The sequence below is a fragment of the Macrotis lagotis genome, chromosome X (assembly GCF_037893015.1).
Source record: "Macrotis lagotis isolate mMagLag1 chromosome X, bilby.v1.9.chrom.fasta, whole genome shotgun sequence".
Lineage (NCBI taxonomy): Eukaryota > Metazoa > Chordata > Mammalia > Peramelemorphia > Peramelidae > Macrotis > Macrotis lagotis.
In genome coordinates, this window is record NC_133666.1 from 666,203,551 (window position 1) to 666,225,596 (window position 22,046).

Genomic DNA, 22,046 nt, shown 5'->3' on the forward strand with positions numbered 1-22,046 from the left:
GTCATAACTCAGTGACACCCACCGTGATTTTTTTCATTGGCTTTCACTATTATTTGGGGAATCTCTTCATTTCCAGTCATACAATATCAGTGGAAAATACAGGTGTTATAAAATGAGTTCCAGTGACCAGGATAAACTTTATGTTCCATTAGCACTATGCAAATGAAAATAGAGAGGACTTACCCAGATGCCCAAATTGGGTCAAGCTGTCTATTGGTACCAATACTTTTTAATACTGCTGTCTATTCTAGTACATTGGTTGAGTGGGTAGAAAGGATTCTAAACATAAATAATACATGAGTATTCAAAGGATCAATGATTTTGTCTAGATGGAGAGATTTGACTAGATGTTGGAAATTCTTCTCCCCAAATACAGATCAGAGTCAACTGGCCTTCAGGCTTCTCTCCCAAGACATTCATCTCCCACTTCTATACCCAGAATCCACTCTCTCCTCTCCTTTGTCTCTTGAAAAATTTCAAGTTTCAGTTCAAATACCACCTCCTATGTGGTACATTTCTAGAGATCCACAACAGCTGCTGATGTTTCCAAAAAAAATACCATTTATTTGTTACATATGACTCTATGTATACACATTGCCTCCTTCCAGAAAACATAAGCTCCTTGAAGACAGGGATGATTTCATTTTTGTCTTTGTTTATCTAGCACTTAATAAACACTTATTGATTAACTAATTGATCATAATCTGTAACAATAAAAGTTAAGTAGTTTAGCCAGGGTCATACAAATAGTAAGGTTCAAGGCAGAACTTCCTAGAAGAAGGTAGTAATAAATCCCTCTGTATTCTGCATTCATCTGAAGCACTTGGTTAGGTTCTGAGTTACCTAGTTTGGGAAGCACATTGTTGAAAGGGAAACCATCTAAAAGAGAGCAGCCAGAAGGATGAGGGACCTTGAGCCCAGGATTTGAGGAAGACATAAGAGTTGTCTTAAGAATCTGAAGGATTGTCAAGGTAAGAGAATTTAGACTTCTCTTGAACAAAACCTCCCCCCCAACCTATCCTAGCTATCTGTCCCTATTGATTTGCCTGTTTTCTCCCCTGTTAACATGTGAGCTCCTTGAAAGCAGGAACTTTGGGTGATCTCCCTTTCACCAATGTGTTTTCCAAACTAGGTAACTCAAAAAACCAGCAAATACTTCTGTTGAATGCAGAATACAGAGGGATTATCACCACTTTCTTCCAGGAAGTTCTGTCTTGATCCCTTTGTCTTTCTTTGTTTGCCCAGAGGCATACATTGGCACAATGTGTGGCCCCAAAGTGGGTTCTTAATAATTGCTCATTGACTCGACTTTTGTTTCCATTAAAGACAGAACCAGTAAGAATTGGCAGAAGATGTGGATAATCGACAATCAAAATGGGCAGTCTTGGGAAGTCATAGGCCCCTTTTCCCTAGAGGTCTCCAATCATGGCTTGGACAACCACTTGTTAGGTATTGCATGGTGTCCTCTCATGTATAGGCTTTCCTACATGGCCACAAAAGTGCCTTCCAGCTCTGAAATTATGTAAACCCCATTCTTCCTAACTCTCAGTCTAACACTCTACCCACTATACCATGCTAGCTTTAAATAGAAATAGCAAACATTTAAAAATTGTGAGTCTATGATTTCATGATGTAGAGATTTCCTCCACTGATGCATTTGACAACCTATCCATGGTCCTTCCACAGGAGATCCAACCAATGAACTAAGGAGCCATCCTTGATTTCTCCTTTCATCCATCAGTTATCTCTTTCCCTCACCACTTAATGAGAACATCTTTTTTATTCCTACATTCCCCTGAACATGAATAATAATAGGTCATAATTTACCAAGAAGCCCTTCTTTGGTCCATGCCACTTGTGTACATATTCCCAAGGGCCAAGAGGCACCAAAAGGGTTAATGCAGGTTAATTCACCAGAACAATGGGGCTTTGAACGACTGCCCAACTCCCCAGGCCTATATCATCCTCCTTAATAAAATACACCAAATCAAATTGAACTCTATTGATTTTTTATGTAACTATTTTGGAGTCGAGGCCTAAAGAGACAGTATTGATCAGCTAAGGAGTCAGATGTCAGGGAACAGAGGTCTGCAAAGCAGGTTTTTTGCCAGGTAATTTGGTGAAGAGCAGACTCTGAAATTAAAACCCCAAGAAAAACGGGGACCATTTTCCCTCCACTGCTCTTTCAACACTCAACATTTACATCCCGTGAAGTGACAAAAGAGCGAGCTCAGAGCTAATAAATAAAGAAAAACTCCCATCTCCTATAAATCTGAGCTGTTTGAATCTCTGGAGCACATTTCCCACAAAATATCTTTCTAACCAGTCCAAACACCAGCATAATATACCATATTATACCATAATATACCATAAAAACTGCTTGTTTGTCGTTTTCCTTTGTATTTGAAGAGGGCCAAAATGAAATCAGGATGTCAGAGTCAATGTACAGTTTGCCCAAGTATAGTTAATCAGACCAATACGAGCATGGAAGGCTCTACTACAAGTCGGCCACAAATAGTCTATTTGAACATTTGGGTTGGAAATGTCATAGAAATAATTTGGTCCCAAGACAGCACATGAGTCAAGAAAGACATCTGGATCTGAGTTTCAGCTCTGAATTGTTTCAACTCTACCATGAGGCTCTCTGACTGGTTCTGCAAACATGGGTAAATTATTTAAATTCTGTGCCTCAATTTCTCCACTTACAAAGTGAAGATAAGAATGCACAAACATCAGAACAACTCTATGGGTATTAAATACAGCATGGTATGGTAAAAATTAGATCCTGGATCATAAGGCTTAGAATCTGGAGCCTAGTTCCTCCCAAGTGACCCTGAGTAAGTCCCTTCCTCTTCTGAGCCTTGACTTTTTCACTTTTTAAGTAAATGGTCTGTAAGTTTTCTTATGAAAGAAGCATGAGAAGATTTACATGAATGAAAGCAAAAGAAAGTAAACAGAATCAGGAAAACAATATATACAAAAACTACAACAATGAAAATGGGAAGTTTTTATGAAAACAACAGCAAAAAATGCAAAAATATATGCTGTGAAATTAGAATGGCCAACTTTGACCCCAAAGTAGAGACAGCTTGAAATAACAAAATGTACCTGCCTCATTCCTTTGCAGAAGTGAGAGATGATGGCAATAGAACAAAGTATATGATGTTGACTTTTTTCATTGTATTGATTAGTTTCCTTCTTTTGCATAATAAGGATATTTCTGAGGGGAATGTTTTATTGGGAAATGCCAATGATGGTAAAAATAAAAGATATTGATAAAATACTGTGCTTTTAAATTTTTTTCTTGTTCTAAAAATGCAATGGCCATAACAGAAAGATCACAGAGCTTGAAGACAGAAAAGACAAGTCAGATTCAAATCCTAACTCTGCTAATACTCTTCAACCTGTGTGATCTGATCATTCTGCAGGCTCTTCCTCTGAAAATCAAAGGGGATTTGATGAGATTATCTCTAAGGAACATTCCAGGCCTACATTCTATCACCCCAATGTTTTATGCTTCTAAAGGAGATCAACATGTAATATGTTTAATATAAGGCATGATTGTCACAATAAACAAAACCCATTAAAAATATTTCAAAGCAAATCTAGATAGGGAGTAATTCAGTAGGCAAAGGGTGTGAGGAGGGAGGGGGAAGTATTGTGTTAAACACTTTATAGATAAGATCTCATTTACTCTTCACAAGAGCCATGTGAAATAAAGGCTCTTATGACCCCCCAATTAAAGAAATAGAGGCAGACAGCAGTTAGGTGACTTGCCCAAGATCACCCACCATTTAAATGGGTGAGGTGGGATTTAAACTCAGACCTTCCAAACCCCAGGCCCAGTGTTCTATCCTTTGTACCATCTGCTAACTCATTTTTTTATTCTTTCCCAGGGCTAGGGAGACAAAAATAGTAGAGACTGCCCCTACTTGGCCTAGTTACAGAAATGGTCCCCTTCTAATACCCCATATCTCTTATAGATGTTTCCTTATAGGTATCAAGCATCGTCTACAAGATAATAAAGTCCTAGCTTTGAAATTGAATTCTAGAGCATTTCCTGCTCCCATCTATCTATTAATAAGCATTTCTTAAGCAACTGGTATACAAGTGCTTTCCAGGAGCAGAAACAGGTGAAATCCAGAATATCAAGCTTCCTAATGCACAGATCTGACCATGATACACTCCTAATTTAAAGATTTACTGGTTGCTTTTTACCTCTAGGGTAAAATCTAGATTTAGAATTGCAGAATCTCAACTTTGCAAAGAAGCTGTCAGTAGCCATGTAATCTAATATACAACCCCAAAATGGATCCATTCCACAATGAGTCTGACAAATAGTCTTCTATCTTCTGCTTGGAGACCTTCACAAAAGAGAGCTCCTCATCTCTCAAGGCAACCCATTCCATTGGGGTTAGGTCTAATTATTAGAAAAAATGTCCTTATTTGAAGTACAAACTTGCCTCATTTTAATTGTTTATAGTTCTTTTCACTGGAGACAAACAGAACAAGCCTAATCCTTCTGTCCAACAAGGATCCTTCAAACCGTAGAAAACCATCAATGTTTCCTCTCTGAGATTTTCTCTCCAGGCTAAATATTCCCTTGATCCTTCAACCAAGGCATGAGAATAAGACATTTCCCAAGTTATTTGCCTTTCTCTGGCTTTATTTCTAGCTCAGTTTCCTTCCTAAAATGTATATAGAACTGAATATATTGTGACTTCAATAGGGTAGGGTGTAATGGGATGATCACAGAACCACAGAAGGAAAGTTCAAAGGGCCTTCCATGGACAGTAGTTCAACCTATTTTCAAAAAAAAAAATTCCCCTAGAACCCACTCAACAATGGTCGTCCAGCACCTGACTGAAGACCTCTTGAGGCAACCCATTCCCCTTGGAGACATTGCTCAAGGTCAGGAAGTTATTCCTGCAACCTCATGATATTATCCATGGTTGAATTAGCTTTTTTGACTGCCATATGATATTATTAACCCAAACTGAGCTTGAGATCCACTAAAACCCCAAGATCGTTTTAATGCTCTTTAGTCACACAACTAGGTGGTAAACTACACTTGGAATCAGGAAGACTCATCTTCAGGAGTTCAAATCTGACCTCAGACACTTACTTAGCTGAGGGACCCTGAACAAGTCACTTAGCATATTTCTGTAAAATGAATTAGAGAAAAAATGGCAAACTACACTAATATTTTTGTCAAGAAAACCCCAAATGGGACTGACAGAGTTACACATGACTGAAAGGACAACAACAAAACTTGCATCTTCCCCATCTTGTACAGGTGTCATCAATTTTTGAAACCCATTTAAAACTTATTAGAAAATCCTATACAGCCTAGTCCACCTTTCCAGATTTCATTCCCATTACTAACCATCACTGTCCAGTCAAAGTGTTCTACTTGGTATTCCTATGGGATTCCAACTCTTATTTCTATTCTTTTCACAAGCTTTCTTCCATACTTAGAATACTCTCCCCTTTCTCATCTCTGTCTCTTAGACAGACATATTCTTGGTGTCCTTCAAAGCCCAGCTTGGGTATCACTTCCTACAGAAAACAGTTCCTGACTTCCATACTCCTCCCTCCCCCCCCCAATAACTCTTAAAAAAAACTTTTCCACCTGAAATCATCTTATATTTTTGCAAGTTTGCAAGTTATATTCCCCCAGTAGTGTTACCTCTTTGTGGCCATGGAAAGTTTTGTTTTTCATTTTTTTCTTTATAAATCCAGTAACTAATACGGTACCTTAAACATGGCAGTAGCAATGTGCTACAACCAACTCCAGTCAATTATTACATTTTCATTTATGCCTCAGAGATTGGAAAATGCTACAAATCTGGGTCTGCTTTATTGTTGTGTCAGTTGTCTACTCTTGCTGTTTGTCCTTCTTTCGAAAAGAGGACCATAACATCAGGGAGGTGATGCTATGACTTGCAAGTTAATTGGACTTTAATAAGGAAGGGCTGTGCAAAGTCACCAGCCTCACTCTCTCCTCTGGGACCATCTGGGTCCAGTGGAAAAAGTTAGATAGTTAGATCAGGATGACTTTGTCCCACATGTATTAGGAAACCTTAGCCTTTTTATGCTAGGTAAGAAATGAGGCAGAAAATGGTCTCTTTCACCTAATCAAAAAAATCAAATCAATCAATCTGGGAGAGGAACATTTGTCATTTTCTTGGCAAAAATACTGGAGTATTTTGCCATTTCCTTCTCCAATTCATTTTACAGATAGATGCAAAACAAAGCCAATTGCTATTTACACTTAAGAAAGTGATGGAGAAAATATTAATAATGCTGATAAAATGGTGTGATCTGATTTTCAAAGAGCTGGTCATTAAACATTTACCAGCATTTACCCTGCATGGCAGGCATTTAATAAATGTTGGCTGAGTTTGATGTAATTAGTATTTGAAGGTCTTAGCGCCATCTTATCAATTTCCGCCAAGCCTCTTGTATTTTGAAAAGAAACACAAGAGGAGGAGGAGGAGGTGAAGATCTAGGTAAGATGACTGTGCTGACCACAAAGGATGCAGGAGTGTCCATCTTAAAGGATCGCCAGACCCCAGGCTACCCCAGCAGAGACATGCAGAAGATGTCACACTATGGATGGCTATCCCAACTCTCCCAGCTGATGCAGACTTCAGAGCTCTGATAAAGGATCTGATACAGTCCTCTACACCATTCGATCCACTCTGACATGGATGTTCCAGTTTTTAATGCAAGGTCCAGTTGCCTTGGTTATGGGCTACAGACCACCTTGACATTCTGGAACTACCCTTTCCCTTGTGTCTTAGCACTTTTTATCTCTATTTTTGTGATCTAGAGGGGTCAGTGGATGAGAACATTGGGTTTAAAGATAGTATCCTTAGATTCAAATCTTGATTCTGCCATTTCTATCTGTGTGACTTTGGATCAGTCACTTTACCTCAGTAATCTTTACTTTCCTCCCTGGTCTGATGATGCTAAGGATGGTGATCCTGATCTACTAAAGGTCACCAGCTCTGATCCTTGAATTCTATGATCTCAGTCAATCAGTCAATATTTATTAAGTGCCTACTGTGTGCTGGGGAATTTAAAAAGAGGCAAAAGAAACCCTTGTTTTCAAGTAGCTCATAATCTAAATGGGAAAATATGCTAGCAAATCTACATAGAGCAAGCTATGTGCAGGATAAATAGGAAATAATTTAATGGAGGGAAGGCCTTAGAATTAAGAGGGGTTGGAAAAGGTTTTCAGTAGGAGTTTGGATTTTAGTTGGACTTAAAGGAAGGTAGGAAGGTCAGAAGCCAGAGTAGAGGATAACAGACAGCCAGAGAAAATGCCCTGCACCGAGAGACGGAGTCTGTCTTGTTGGTGAAATAGCCGGAGGCCAGTGTCACTGGATATGTTTTGGGGAGTAGGGTTTAAGGTGTAAGAAGGAGCAGTGGTTTGTGAAAGGCTTTGAATGCCAAACAAAAAAATTGCATTTGATTATGAAAGTAATAGGGAGCCACTAGAGTCTATTGAGTAGAAGAGTGTCATTAACAGACCTGAACTTTGTTTTGTTTTGTTTTGTTTTTTGCAAGGCAGTGGGGTTAAGTGGCTTGCCCAAGGCCACACAGCTAGGTAATTATTAAGTGTCTGAGGTCGGATTTGAACTCAAGTAATCCTGACCCCAGGGCCGGTGTTTTATCCACTGCGCCACCTAGCCGCCCCAACAGACCTGAACTTTAAGAAGATCACTTGGACAGTTGAGTGGAGGGTGAACTGGACTAAGGACTGACCTGAGGCAAATAGAGCCATCAGTAGCTACGGTAATAGTCCAGGCATCAGGTGATGAGGTCATGAGGTCTGCACCAAGCAGGTGGCAGTGCCAGAGGACAGAAGGGGACATATTCTGTAATTGTTGCACAGGTAGAATTGGCAGCCCTTAGCATCAACTTGGATAGAGCAGGTGAGAGATTGTGGGGTGTCCAGGATGAGACCTGGATCATGAACCTTAGGGACTGGGAAGATGGTGATGCTCGAGTAATAGGGAAGGCAAAAGTGGAGGGGGGGGATAGTTTAGGATGAAAGATGCTCCCAAGCAAGTTCAACCTACTCTAGGATGCCCCTCATACCCTCCTCTCTAGTGGCCCTTCCACAAAACCTGAAAAAAACGGATGGAGCTTAGGGGGCCATGGTCATGTTTAAGGTACCATGGTCAGAACTGTGAGAGAGGCTTCTCTAACTCTTCTCCTCCCACCCCCCAACTGCTTCCCCAAAAATATCTCAAGTAGAGTAGATCATTTGCTCAGGAAATGAAACAAGGCTGAGCAAGAAAAATCAAACCATCTATTCTGTTCATCCACGACCCAGCCTTCGCGACAGTGGCAGCAGCAGCCGCCACCGCCAGAGACGGCCAAAAACCGGGCCAAGGTGGCAGATGAGGGAACAACAAGGCTCCCTGTGCCAGAAAGCAACATCCCAGAACTTGGCAGCTGGGGCCCAGGGCTGCCAAACACATCCCCCAGGCTCTGAGACATGACCACCCCAGGGGCCCAGAGGAAAGCTTCAGTGACAGAAGGATGATGTCTCAGTCTGCACCTCACTGGTGGCCCAGCTGGCTCTCCAGGGGACACATGGATTACAAATAATCAAAAGAAAAGTAAATAGAAAATTAAATTAAATTTTAAAAAGAGAGGAAGGAACACTCCAAATTTAGCTCCTCTAACCAATCCCAGTCCTCACTTCCCATGATATGATGATATTAATAATGACTTAATAAACAAAATATTTATTAATAAATTAATACTTTGAAATAACATTTATATATCTCTTACTATGAGCTTCATAAATATTATCTCACTAGATCATCAATATAATCCTGTGAGGTAGGGGCTATTATTGTCCCCATTTTACAGTTGAGGAAACTGAGATACATGGAAGTTAAACGACTTGCCCAAGATCACATGACTAGCAAATGTCAAAGACCAGATTTGAACTTGGGAATTCCTGACTAAATGTCCATCATTCTAAGGAATTAATGAATAGAAAACCATTAATTCTATTTTGAATATGGGGGCCAAAAGGTAATTGACAGAATGCAAAAAGAAAAGACATAAAATAGTTTTTTTTTCAAAATACATAGAAGAAAGAGAAATACAGAAGGGGACACAAATAAATACAGTAATTTGACAACACTGTTAAATTATATGTATGTGTATGTAAATATATACATATCTATATTGTTGTTCAGTTATGTCTGACTCTCCTGGATCCCATTTGGGATTTTCTTGGCAAAGATCTTGAAGCAGTTTGCCATTTCCTTCTCCAGTTTATAGATGAGGAAACTGAGGTAATCAGAGTAAAGTGACTCGTCCAAGGTCACACAGCTAGCAAGTGTCTAAGACTGGATTTGAATTCCTGAAGATGAATCTTCCTGTCCTCTATCCACTATTCCACCTATCTGCCCTTTTTTAACACTGGCATGTGCAAAATATATATTAAGAAACATAGATGTGAAACAACCTTTAACAGACATTAAACGTACCTTATCCCTTTTTGCTTTTTGTTGCTCTATTGAAATATTCATGGATTTAATGATTATGTTCAAAATTTTAAAAATCTCAGTGCAAAGAAAGAAAAAGTATGTAATAACTATTGGACTACAACCCTGCCCTCAAGGAGCTTACATTCTAAAGGAGGAGACAATATATTAGAGAGAGGTGTCTAAGGAAGACAGTTTTTGTCTAGAGATGGAAGTTAAGTAGAGCCACAGGGCAGTCCATCATCCTGCCTTTTGCCATTAGAAATGGAGGTATGGGTTTCATTTCTATATCCAAAACAAGACAAGGGAAAGGGAAGGTAGAGAGATGGCAAGATCTCTGGATAACTAAATAGAATGTGAAGCATCTTCTGGATGGGCTGGATAAGATGGCAGAATTGAGGGGCAGCTAAGGTGGCACAGTGGAAAGAGCACCGGCCCTGGAGTCAGGAGTACCTGAGTTCAAATCCAGACTCAGACACTTAATAATTACCTAGTTGTGTGCAAGCTACTTAACCCCATTGCCTTGAAAAATCCTTAAAAAAAAAAAAAAGATGTCAGAAGTGAGTTGGCACTCACTCATTCACCAATCAGGGCAATTTTGGGGGAGTTTCAAAGTTGAATAGACTACTTGGACTTTCCTCAAGAGGGTTCTCTAAAGCAGACTTTAGTTTGAAGCCAGAAGTCCCAAGTTTAAATGCTGATTCTGCCAACTATTACCCAAATAATCTTGGGCAAAGGCTCACCTTGAGTCGCATTTTCCCCCTCTCTAACATGCAGCAGATGAAGTAAATTAGCTCTATAGTGCCTTCAAACTCTATTGCTTTCCTATCAACAATCATTTCTTCTTTTTTATACTCCTCACATCCTACCTTGTATCAAAAAAACTATAAAACACACATTTAATGATATTTCACATCCTTTCTTGCAATACAAGAGGGTTTTACTGGTATTATCACCACCATTATTAATAAGAATTATTGTTCTGATTATTTGTTGTTACTACTACTATTTTTATTATTAGTCTTGGAGAAGTTAACTGACTTACCCAGGGTCACTCAGCTGATTTCTTAAAGAAAAAATTCAAATAGAGTTGCAACCATATACACATGCACGCACACACACACACACACACACACACACACACACAATCCACTATTCTATAACCTCTCTAGAGTTTTTATCTTTTCCTAACCTACCTACCTATCTACCTAACCTACCTAACAGGTAGATGGTGCAATCCTCAAACATAAAATGGGATACTACTAATGCATATCTCACGGAGTTGTTGTGAGGATCTAATGAGATAAATTTTGTAAAGCACATAGTAAGCGACAAATAAATGTTATTTAAAAATATTAATTTCTTGATGAATATTAATTTTTATTAAGTAATTCTTAATATCATCATATCATGGAAACTGAGGACTGGGGTGGGTTAGAGGAGCTAATTTGGATTCTTCCCTCCCCCTTTTTTTAAAGAAAGAGTTTATTTATTTTGAGTTTTACAATTTTTCCCCCATTCTGGCTTCCCTCCCCCCACCCCCCACAGAAGGCATTCTGTTAGTGTTTACATTGGTTCCATGTTATACATTGATCTCAGCTGAATGTGATGACAGAGAAATCATTCCTTCCCCTTTGTAATTTAATTTTATTTTATTTTTCAATTTGCTTTTCTTTGTATTTACTGATTGTATGATCTTGGACAAATGACTTAATCTCTGTTTGCCTCAGTTTCCACAACTGTAAAACTGGGATAGCTTCTACCTTTCAGGGTTGTGATGAGGTTCAACTCTGATCATATGTGTGAAGAGCTTACCACATTGTCTACCATACAGTAGGTCCTGTATAAATGTTTATTCCCTCCTTCTCTTAAAGGGCTGAAAGGGAAGGGGCATATTCATCTCAGTGAAATGGGAGCTTCTTGAGGCCCATTGATAGTGAACTAGAAGAAAACTTAAGAGTCCATGTAGTCTGACCCCTTAGTTTTACCGTTGAGGGAAAATGAGGCATAGAGAAGTTAAGTAAATTGCAAAAGGTCCTAAGTACAAATTTGAACCCAGGTCTCTGACTCTTCTCACTAGACTACACTGCCCCCACTTTTATCTGTGCACCCCACAGTACCTTGCTCAGAATATTAATATTAACAATAATAATAATAACAAACAACTAACATTTATGTTGCAGCCAATGTGTGACGCTCTTTGCAATTATGATCTCATTTGACCCTCATAACAACCCTGGGAAGTAGTTTCCACTATTAGCCCCATTTTACAGATGAGGAAACCGAGACAAACAGCAGGCAGGTGACTTGCCCAGGGTCACACCGCTGTTAAGTGTCTGAAGCCGAATTTGAACTCAGGTCTTCCTGACTCCAGCTCCAGTACTCTCTCCACTGTGCCTTCTATCTGCTTCATAATAACTGATAGCGCCTTAAGGCCAGTCATAGTTAACAATAGTAACAATGATAACAATAGCAAACATTTACATATGCTTTAAAAATAACAATTTTGTTCTTCATAATAGCCTGGCAGTCAAGTTCTATTATTATCCTTATTTTACGGATACAGAAACTGCGACTAAGAGAGATTAAATGCTTGAATCTCACAGGATCTGATGTTGGTTTTGAACTCGGGACCTCCCACATTCCCACCATGTTCTTTTATGTCCACCACTGCACCACTTGGCTACCTCGATAATGATAGCTACCACTTAGATAGTACTTTAAGGCTTCACTGCATTTTATCTCTGCAACAACCCTGGGAGGTAGGCATTAATATTTTTTCCATTTTACAGATAAAGAAACTGAGGCAAATTAAGCCATTTCCCAGAGTTACACAGCTAGCATCTGGGGAGGATTTGAACCCAGATCTTCCTGATTCCACATTCCTTACTTTTCCCCAGCCTCTCTAAATTGCTTGACAAAAATTCCTTTCTCTCCTCTTTTAGGAGTCTGGGATTCTTGACTGAGAACACTCGAGTCAATCCATGGAAGTGGATGGAACTCAAACTTCCCCTGCCCATCCTCACCATGAAATAGGTCTGGATCCTGAGCAGCCATTTCTTTTTTGGCAAACAGCTTGTGGCAAAAGCAGTGAATTTGGCAGGAGAAGACCTGAGTTCAAATCTTACCTCAGATCCTTATTGCCTATGTTACTTTGGGTACCTCTCTTCTCTTAGAGTTCCTCATCAAATGACTTCTAAGACCCTTCCAGTTAGAGATCTTTCATCTTGTGGTTTGCAAAAGTAAATTGAATACTTGAAAAAATGGATCAGAGGTTCCCAGTGGTCAAGGGAGAAGGTCTGGAAAATGAAGTACTCAGGCTCCAACCCCTCTCCCCAAGGCCAGGCAGGGTTTCCAAGCTCTGAGTCAACTAGGCCACAAGTTTAGAACGCCCCAGTAACAAGGCCAAGGTCACAGCCTTGATCCCTAGAAGGAGGAGGCCAGTCTACTTCCAACTCCAAAATGGCTCTGTCTCCCACCAGGGAAGAGTTCCATACCTCAGGAGCTCACACAGTGAATGCCAAGGTTTCATCTTCTTCCAAAATCTGCCAAGACCCTTGGATCTCAACGTCCTCATTTCTGCTGATGACATCTAATCACCCAGGCTTGAAACCTCCCCAGTCTCTTCAGTCCTTTCCTCTGAAAACCAACCTCACTCCCCTTCCCCCACATCCAATCTGTTTCCAAGCCATGCTATTTCTACTGTACCCCTGAAACCTCTCTCCCATCTGTCCCTCCTTCATATACACACACACACACATACACACACACACACACACACACACACACACACACACACACACACACACCACCTCCTGCTACCCACCAGCAAAATGGTATGGAAGAAACACTGAACCTGGAGTCTCAGGTTCTCAGGTTCCAAGATCAACTTCACCACTTTCTATGGTAAAATGAGAAAATTGGATCAGATCAGGGGTTCGGAACTGTGGTTATATCATGGCTCCCTTTGATGAAGACTATGAACTCCTTCTCAAAATCATATTTTAGGGGCAGCTAGGTGGTGCAGTGGATAGAGCACTAACTCAGGAGTCAGGAGAACCTGAGTTCATATCTGGTCTCAGCCACTTGATGCTTACTAGCTGTGTGACCTTGGGTTGCCCCACAAAAAAAAAAAAAAGAGAATTTTTAAATGCATGAAAGAAAAACCAACTGAAAGATAAATTATCTTTTTTTAAGTTTACACTTTAAGTTTAAATGCATGAAAGAAAAACCAACTGAAAGATAAATTATCTTTTTTTTTAAGTTTACAGTTTAAGTTTAAATGCAGAAAAGAAAAACCAACTGAAAGATAATTTTTTTTTAAGTTTACAGATGCCAAGTTAAAAATCCCTGGACTAGATGTTTTCTGAAGACTTGCTAAAGAGCCCCCTGCCAGCTCCAAGTCCATGATCAAAGAAAGAATCTTAGTTTCCTAAGCTTTAGAGAGGTTAAGACCCTTTCACACAGCCAAGATTCAAGCCCACTTCTAAACAGACCAAGTTCCATGATGCTTTGATCCCTAGTACACACCCTTAGTACCTCTCACCTGGACTACCAACACTTTCCAAAAACTCCCTATCTCTATCAATACTACCACCACTATTTATTAAATACTAAGTACAAGGAGCTAGAGATACAAATATCTAAAAGAAAGAGCAGTTCCTGTCCTCAAGGAGCTTACACTTTCCTAGGAAGGTAACTGAATGTATACATCTAAATAAATACAAAAAAAAATGGAGTGAGGTGTTGTTTGGTTTTATTTGTTTTCATTGATTAGTCCCATCAGACCCTTTATGCCTCTATAGGGGTTTGCTTGACAAAGATACTGGAGTGATTTCCCATTTCTTTCTCCAGTTTATTTTATAAATGTGGAAACTGAGGAATATGGGTTTGTTTACACGACTTGCCCAAGGTCACATAATTAGTAAATGTCTAAAGTAGGATTTATACTCATGAAAATCTGTTTTTCTGGCTCCAGGCCCCATGCTCTATCCACCTAGTTACCCTCCATGAAATATAGAGATTGCCTTAAAAAAATGTTTTTTAATTCATTCACTGCATGCTGAAGGTGGAGATTGCAGAATTTTTCATCCCTTTTTCCCCAGTACCCACTAAGAATGGAGAGGGACAGGGGAAGGAAGTCTAGCTTTATGAATTCATCAGTATAGGGCATTTCTAGCATTAAAATTTCCTACACCATTGTAAATTGATAGCGTCTCTATAAATTATATTTTTAAAATGTCCCCCACACACCCAGTCAGTGTGGCCACAGTCACAACTTAAAATGTGAAAATAAAGAGGCAGAGCATTCAAAAATGGGAGACAGAGCAAAAAAGATAGCATCATGTTCAAGAAATAGCAAGGTGGCCAGAGTGGCTGCAGGTAGAGAGTGTAGAGAGGAGTCAGGTGTAAGGACACTGGAGGACAAGAAGATATCAGGTTGAGTAGAGTTTTAACAGCACACAATGGGGTTTATATTTGATCTGGGAGATGACGGCAAGCCACTGGAGTTTACTGAGTGGGAGGCAGACATGGTTAGACAGGAACATTAGTGAATCACTTTGATAACTGAATAAGAAGATGGATTGAATTAGGGAAGGACTTGAAGCAGGCAGACCAACCAGAAGTCAATTGAAATAATCCAAGAGTCAGATGTTGAGGGTCTGGACCAGAGAGGCAACAATATCAGAAGAAAGAAGTGGCCACATATGAGAATCATTGGGAAGGTGAGAATGATATACTTTGGCAAGGGATTGATGATGTGGGATGAGAGTTGAGGAAGACACCAAAGTGGAGAATAGGAGTGACTGGGAAGATGGAGGTGTCCTCTACAAAAATAAGTAACTGAAGGTGAAGAGATTAGGGAAGATAAGTTCTGTACTGCACATAATGAGTTTAATTTGCCTATGGGGCATCCAGTGTAATATGTACAAGAAGTAGTTGGTGATGTGAGACTGAAGTTCAGGAGAGAGGTTAGAGCTGGATATACAGATAATAGAATGATCTAGCTCAAGAAGCTATTTAAACTTATAGGAGCTGATGAGATCACCAAAATGAGAGAGAGAATAGAAAAAAGAGAGAAGAGAACTCAGGAATAGTACAGAGGAAGAAAAAAAGATGCCCCAGGAAAGACTCATGGGGAACACTCATGACCAGTGACCATGACCTAGATAAAGAACTATTTGTGGTCAGAAGGAATAGCAGGAGAGTGTATTGTCAAGAAAATCTACAAAAGAAAAGGAAAGTTTGATGAACAATGTGAAATGGTTCAGAGGACAAGGAAAATGATGCCTAATATATATATAATATAGTATAATGATGTCATTATATTTGATAAGAGATCATTGATAAGTTTGGAGAGGACAGTTTCAGTTGAAAAATGAATTTGGAAGCAAGAGGGCAGAGTGGTGATGGTGATGATGGTGGTAGTGGTGGTGTTTTTAACAGTAAAAGGGAATTTGGGAAGATTTAGGGAAAAGATAAGGAGTTCTATTTTGGATGTGTTGACTTTAAGGTGTTTATGGGACATCCAGTTCAATACAGTTAAATGATAAAGTGAACAAAACATTGGATGGGTTACTCAAGAGGATCCAACTTCAAATTCAAACTCAGGTCTTGCTGAGAACTCTATGACTTTGAGTCATTTAACCTGCCTCAGTTTACTTATCTGTCAATTGAGGATAATAATAGCACCTTCCTCCCCAGATTGCTATGAGGATAAAATGTGATGTGTGTAAAGTGTGCACAAATCTTAAAATACTATACAATGCTGGCTATTATTATGTCTGAAAAAACAGTAGGTGATTCAGGACTGAAGTCTAGAATTTGGACCCAGGTCCTTTGAAATATCTAAGGATCTTTCCATGGTACCATACTGTTTCTCATTATGATTATAATCATAGACCCTTCAACCTGGTCACATTCCAAGTGTACCTTAAACTCACACATGCTCCCACCAGAGGCAAACCCTCATTTTCACCAACCCACCAACTGTCCAAGGAAGAAATCATGTTCTCAATAGAACTGAAACCCCAGGAAAAGAAATAATTGGGGTTCATGCAATTAAGCACCCAGAGCTACTAGTTGGGAGAACCAGGAATGGAGATCATATTTCAGACCACCTCTGGAGGCCTGGGTTCATTTCTTCTTTCCCCCAACCCTTTCAGGAATGTTATATTTCAGCAAAATAGGTCTACTCCTATAGCAAAAGAGGTTCCCTCCACCCACCACAGTTTTTAGGTCATTGATAAACTGAACTGTATTCCTAGGGTAGCAACATAGTGCATAGAGCTCTGAACCTAGAGTCAAGAATTGAGTTCAAATCTGAACTCAGACATTTACTAGTTGTGTGACTCGAGGCAAATCGATTGACCTGAATGCCTTGCTTTCTTCATCTATAAAATAAAGATAATAATAGCTACTAACTTCCAAAGTTGTGAGAATCAAATGAAATAACATTTGTAAAGTATTTTGTTAATTGGAAGGTGCTTTGTGAATGCTGGTGATGATGATGATGATGATGACTATGATGATGCTGTAAGAATCAAATGAAAGAAATTTAATTAACCTGAGGAAGAAAAGAGTTAGGGAGAACATGATAGCTGTTCTCCAGTAAATGAAAAGTTGAAATATGAAAGAAGGATTCTGTTTGGCCATGGAGAACAAAATGAGGGGAAATGAGATGGTCACAGAGAGGCAGCTCAGGACTGGAAGGACCACAGAGGCTCATCAACCCTTTCATTTCACAGATGAGGAAACTGAGACTTAGGGAAATTAAATCACCAAGGCCACATAGTAAACACCAGAGATGGAATTTGAACTCAGTTCCCCTGAAACTGGAGCCAGAAAAACTAAACCTTCTCCTCCCTTTCTGTACTTCTCATTACCCAAAGCCCTAGTTGCTCTATCAATCACAACAGATATATATTAAGTGCCAGTTGCATGCAAAGCACTGAATGGTTCTGAGGATATTTAAATAAGACACAGGCCCTGACTTCATCAGAACAGACAGCTTTGTGATCAATAGATTATTTATACAAGTATGGGACAGTAAAAAAGTCATTGGTTCTGGGCGCAGAGGTTGCTGTTGTTCAGTCATTTCAATCTCATCTGCCTCTTTGTAACTTCATTTGGGATTTTCTTGGCAAAGATACTGGAGTGGTTAACCACTTCCTTCTCCAGCTCATTTTACAGAAGAAGAAACTGAGGCAAACAGGGTAAAGTGACTTGCCCAGAGTGTAAGTATCTGGGCTCAGATTTGATGTTTTCTTGCAGAGATTTCCTTCTCCGACACATTTTAAAGATGAGGAAACTGAGACAAGCAGAGAAAAGTGACTTGCCCTGGGATTCAATTTCCTCACCTAAAAATAATAATAATTTTAAGGATTTGAACTGGTCCCTATCAGCTCTGGATCTCTTATTAAGGTGCCAGTTGAACTCGTTGGCCACTGGGGTCCTTTCCAGCTCAGAGATTCGGTAATCCGACATGGGAGGCCCTCACTGGCACAAGGGACCACCTTCCTGGCCACCCTGCCAAGGGGGAGTGGTTTTCTTTCCCCTTGAATCATAGCATCCTGCACCTCCACGGTTACCCTCAAAGCGTCTCAGCACATAAAGAACTTGGCTCACTGGGGTCCCCGAGCTTAGCAGTGGGAAGGGAAGTGATTTACCCTGGGAACCTCCCTGTTCGGACACTAAATCACTGGCAGTCTATGGGGCTCCATCATTTGCATGCCCCCCAATTCTAGTCCCTCCCATTTCCAATCAGCGACATCCATCCTGGCTGCCTGGTTAGCTCTCAGAGGAAAATGAGACCAAGGATTCTATTCTTCGCCACTCTCACCCACCCCCTCAAGTATTCAAAGGTGGGGAGAAGAACGACTGCGTCCGTTTTACAAAAGACGGCTTCACTAGGCTAGGCTGAGGGAAGTCTCCCTTTCTCTCTCCCTCTTTCCCTGAGTTTCAGGCAGGAGCGTAGGACACACAGCCCCTCTGTCAATCCGGTGCCACCCACTCTGGATTTAATAGAGACTCAGCATAATAGGCCAAAGAAGGGGGCCCAGGCTGGGTCCATTTGCACCAGGGAGGACCTTGGCAGGGGGGCTGCTCATTTGCAAGAGACTCCGTACCCCCTGGGGGTGGGCACAAAAGTGGCTGGCAGAGTTCAAGTTGCAGACCCCAACTGACTCTGCATTGGCTCTGGGGGGGGGGAGAAGTGAGACTCCATCTGCCTGGGCTCCTAGGGCTGAAGGCAGCACACCCACCCTGCTCTTGCCATGGCAGCTACCCACGCAGGAGAGATTATAAATCGGAGATAACGGGTGCAATGTGCAGGGAGAAGGAGCATTCCCTTGCCTCGGGCCTCTGATCGGCTCAGCCCCACGGAGGATAGCTGCCACCTTAGACACTGTGGTGCAGGATGGGCTAGCCAAGATAACAGAACTGAAAGCCAAAAGCTTTTCACCAAAGCCCCCCCCCCATGTGTTGCCCATAGAGAGCCACAGAGCTGGGGGGGTGCGGAAAACCAATCTCAGCCCTGCTTGGTTTCCCCATCTCTAGCGACAGAGTGACTGTTAAGAGCATCTCCTGAACTGAGCTAAATATAGGAAGTACCAAACTGTGTACTGATCAGGTCCCTGGTAGGGATTGGTGCAAGGCTAGTAGGCACTGCCAAGGCAGAGAAGAACACCAAGGTTGGCTTCTGGGGCTCCACCACCGAAGGCAGACTTGATGCTGAGGGGCTCAGTTAAGGGGGAAGGGAGGGGAGAGGAAGGGGAGCGAGAGAGGGAGGGAGGGAGGGGAAAAGAGAAGGAAGGAGGGGGAGATGGGGAGGGAGCCTTCTCAGGAGAGTGGCCAGTTCTCCAAGCACCGTCCCCTCCCCCACTCCTCAAAAACCCCATCTCTAAAACTTTAGCCAAGGTTCACTGAAAACAGACTCCTCTTCCATTGGGGAAGGAGGGGAGGGAGAGTCACCCCATTTTCTCGGGAAATAAAGACTTCCTCTCCACCACCAAGCCTCAAGAGCATCTGAACCTGATGGAAAATACTAAAAACAGAGGAAATCAGGATGCTTGAATCAGGACTGTTTCATCCTCTCTGCACAGTATGGGGAGGTAGGCATGCATGGGGAGAGAGAGAGAGAGAGAGAGAGAGAGAGAGAGAGAGAGAGAGAGAGAGAGAGAGAGAGAGAGAGAGAGAGAGAGAGAGAGAGAGAGAGAGGCGAAATAAAGATTTGCTCAAAGCCAAATAGATATCTATTGCTTATTAGCAAAGCAGATGGGAGAATCATCCCTGCTAAACTGTGGTGCCTCAGTGAGCTAGTCTGAGCTATAGATGAATGCTGATAAACATCTTCGAGAAAAAATTCTCTCCTAGTTGGAGGAGGGAAAAAAAATCTCCATCACTTAAGGGCAGCACCAGAGGGAAAAAGAATTACTTTTTCCATGCAGATAGATCATGTCATATCGAAATAAAGATTTTGATTTCAATCTCCAAAGCAATCACACCAAAATAGCAGAAAAGTTAGACATATGTTTTTCTATTTGCTTTCTACATGTTTGGGGAATTTTTTCCTTCTTCTATAAATGGGGTGAGAATTTCTAAGAGACTAACTCCCTATTCTCTTCTCCCAGGTGATAGCAAAGGTGTCCCTGGAGAAAGGGAAAGAATCAGACTCTGAAAATTCACATGGATTCCCCAAAGAAGCCTCCCCAAGCTATCTGTGCCTTGAGGTTGTCTTTCTTACGAAAGTGGGAGAGTGGGGGAGGGTATAGGAGGAATTGGGGGGGTATGATGATATTTTGGGACAAGCTGTCTCCAGATTCAGCCTGCTAAAATAACTCCCCCAAAGGTGGGTACACTTTAAAGAGAAGGGAAAAAATAAGTCCCCAACAACAGAGACCAAAAGAAAAAAAAGTCTAATCTGTCCTCACCCAGAGCTGGCAACTGCTCAGATTGGTTCCTGGCCCCCAGCAAAGTGACTAAGGGAATTTTCCCATTAGGACTATTATCGTCATTAAAAGCAGAGACTGAGTCCTCTTTGCTTTCTGTCTTCCCTGGGGGCTGCGGTCTCTTTCTGGGGATGGGGTTTGGATTTACAGATTTAAATCACCTCCATTCCAGACAGAAGAAATATAGGTCAGAAGGGGGGGGGGGGGGGCAGAAGGGGGTCATGTTTGAGAAATCTAATCAAACAAGGAAAGGGGTTGTATTTAAAGACTATTTTGCTCACGGTGCAGCTGGAAGCCCCTCTGAGCTGGAGGGGGGAGGAGATCCGAGCAGACATACAGGTGGGGAGAAGGGGAGGTCAAGGCAGGAGTGATCCAGGACCCCGGATGCCCTTTGCCTCAGTCCCTTGTCACCCCCAACCCAAATCTCTAGGGAAAGTCCTCTAGGGGAGGGAGTCCAGTGGCAGAAGAGATAAGGAGAGACGCTGCTGCCACCCACTGCTGGAAACCTCCATCCATCCCTCTATCCATCCCTCCATCCATCCATCCCAGCCCTGGCTTCTCCTGTTGCCTCCGGGGCCGAGGGCTTGCTCTGAGGGAGCCCATGACCCGCTTGGCCAGAAATCTGTCTGTGTGTGTCTGTGTGTCTGTGTCTGTGTCTGTGTCTGTGTGTGTGTGCGTGTGTGCGTCTGTGTCTGTGTGTCTGTGTCTGTCTGTGTCTGTGTGTCTGTGTGTGCGCGTGTGTCTGTGTGTCTGTGTCTGTGTGTGTGTGTGTGTGTGTCTGTGTGTGTCTGTGTGTAGTGGGGGGATGAAGGGGGTCCCACAGAGGGAGGGAGGTGGGAGAAGCCCAAACAAGAAAGCCAGAGAAAAGGTCCCCCTTTCCTCGTGCCCCAGCGCCCCTTCGCACCGAGGGCTCTGGGGAGAGCGGGCCGGGCGGGGCGCCGGTGCCGCCCCAAGTCCTCCCCAGCCCCGGCTCCCGCGACCCCAGCCCGTGCCCGCCCGCCGCTCCGAGCCGGGGTCCGGCCCCCCGAGGCTCCCAGCACCTCCGCTGGCGCGGAGCACGGGGAGGGCGTGGGGGTCTCCGGGGGTCTCCGTGGGGGTCTCTCTCCGTGGGGGTCTCCGGGACCCGCGCTGCCGCGGCTGTGAATGGGGGCCGGGGGGCTCCGGCTTGTCGGCGGGAGGGAAGTTTGCGCGCCGCGCGGGCCGCGGGGCAGCCGCTCCCGCACACACCCACGTCCCCCGCGCGCTCCTGCCCACACCCCACGCCCCCGGCCGGCGGCCACCGTTACCTGGGCACCAGAGCGCGGCGAGCGCCAGCAGCAGGCGGAGCGGGGCGCGGGGCGGCATGGCGCCGGGGGCGGCCCCGGGGGGCGCGGGCCCGTGCGGTCCCGGGCGCTCAGCGAGCCCCGCCGGGCATGGCGGCGGCGGCGGCGGCTCCTCCCCAGACGCAGCGGCGGCTCGGCTGGCGCTCAGCGCCCCGCGGCCCCGGCGGCTCCCCGGCGCTCCGGAGTGGGTGCGCGGCCGCCCGAGCCCGAGCGCAGCCCGCCCGCAGGCGTCCCCGCGCCCGCCCCGCGCCGTCCCA

The 22,046-nt window shown here is 42.8% G+C and overlaps 1 protein-coding gene across 2 annotated transcripts in view; it reads right to left on the reverse strand.

Moving 5' to 3' along the window:
• Positions 1 to 21,814, reverse strand: part of TMEM132B (transmembrane protein 132B) — a 676,739-nt gene extending 654,925 nt beyond the window's left edge. For both annotated transcript variants that reach the window (XM_074205372.1, XM_074205371.1), the window contains exon 1: positions 21,754 to 21,814. In XM_074205372.1, coding sequence (XP_074061473.1) covers positions 21,754 to 21,811 — 58 coding nt within the window. In that variant the 5' untranslated portion in view covers positions 21,812 to 21,814. The remainder of the gene's footprint in view (positions 1 to 21,753) is intronic.
• Between the last annotated feature and the right edge of the window lie 232 nt (positions 21,815 to 22,046).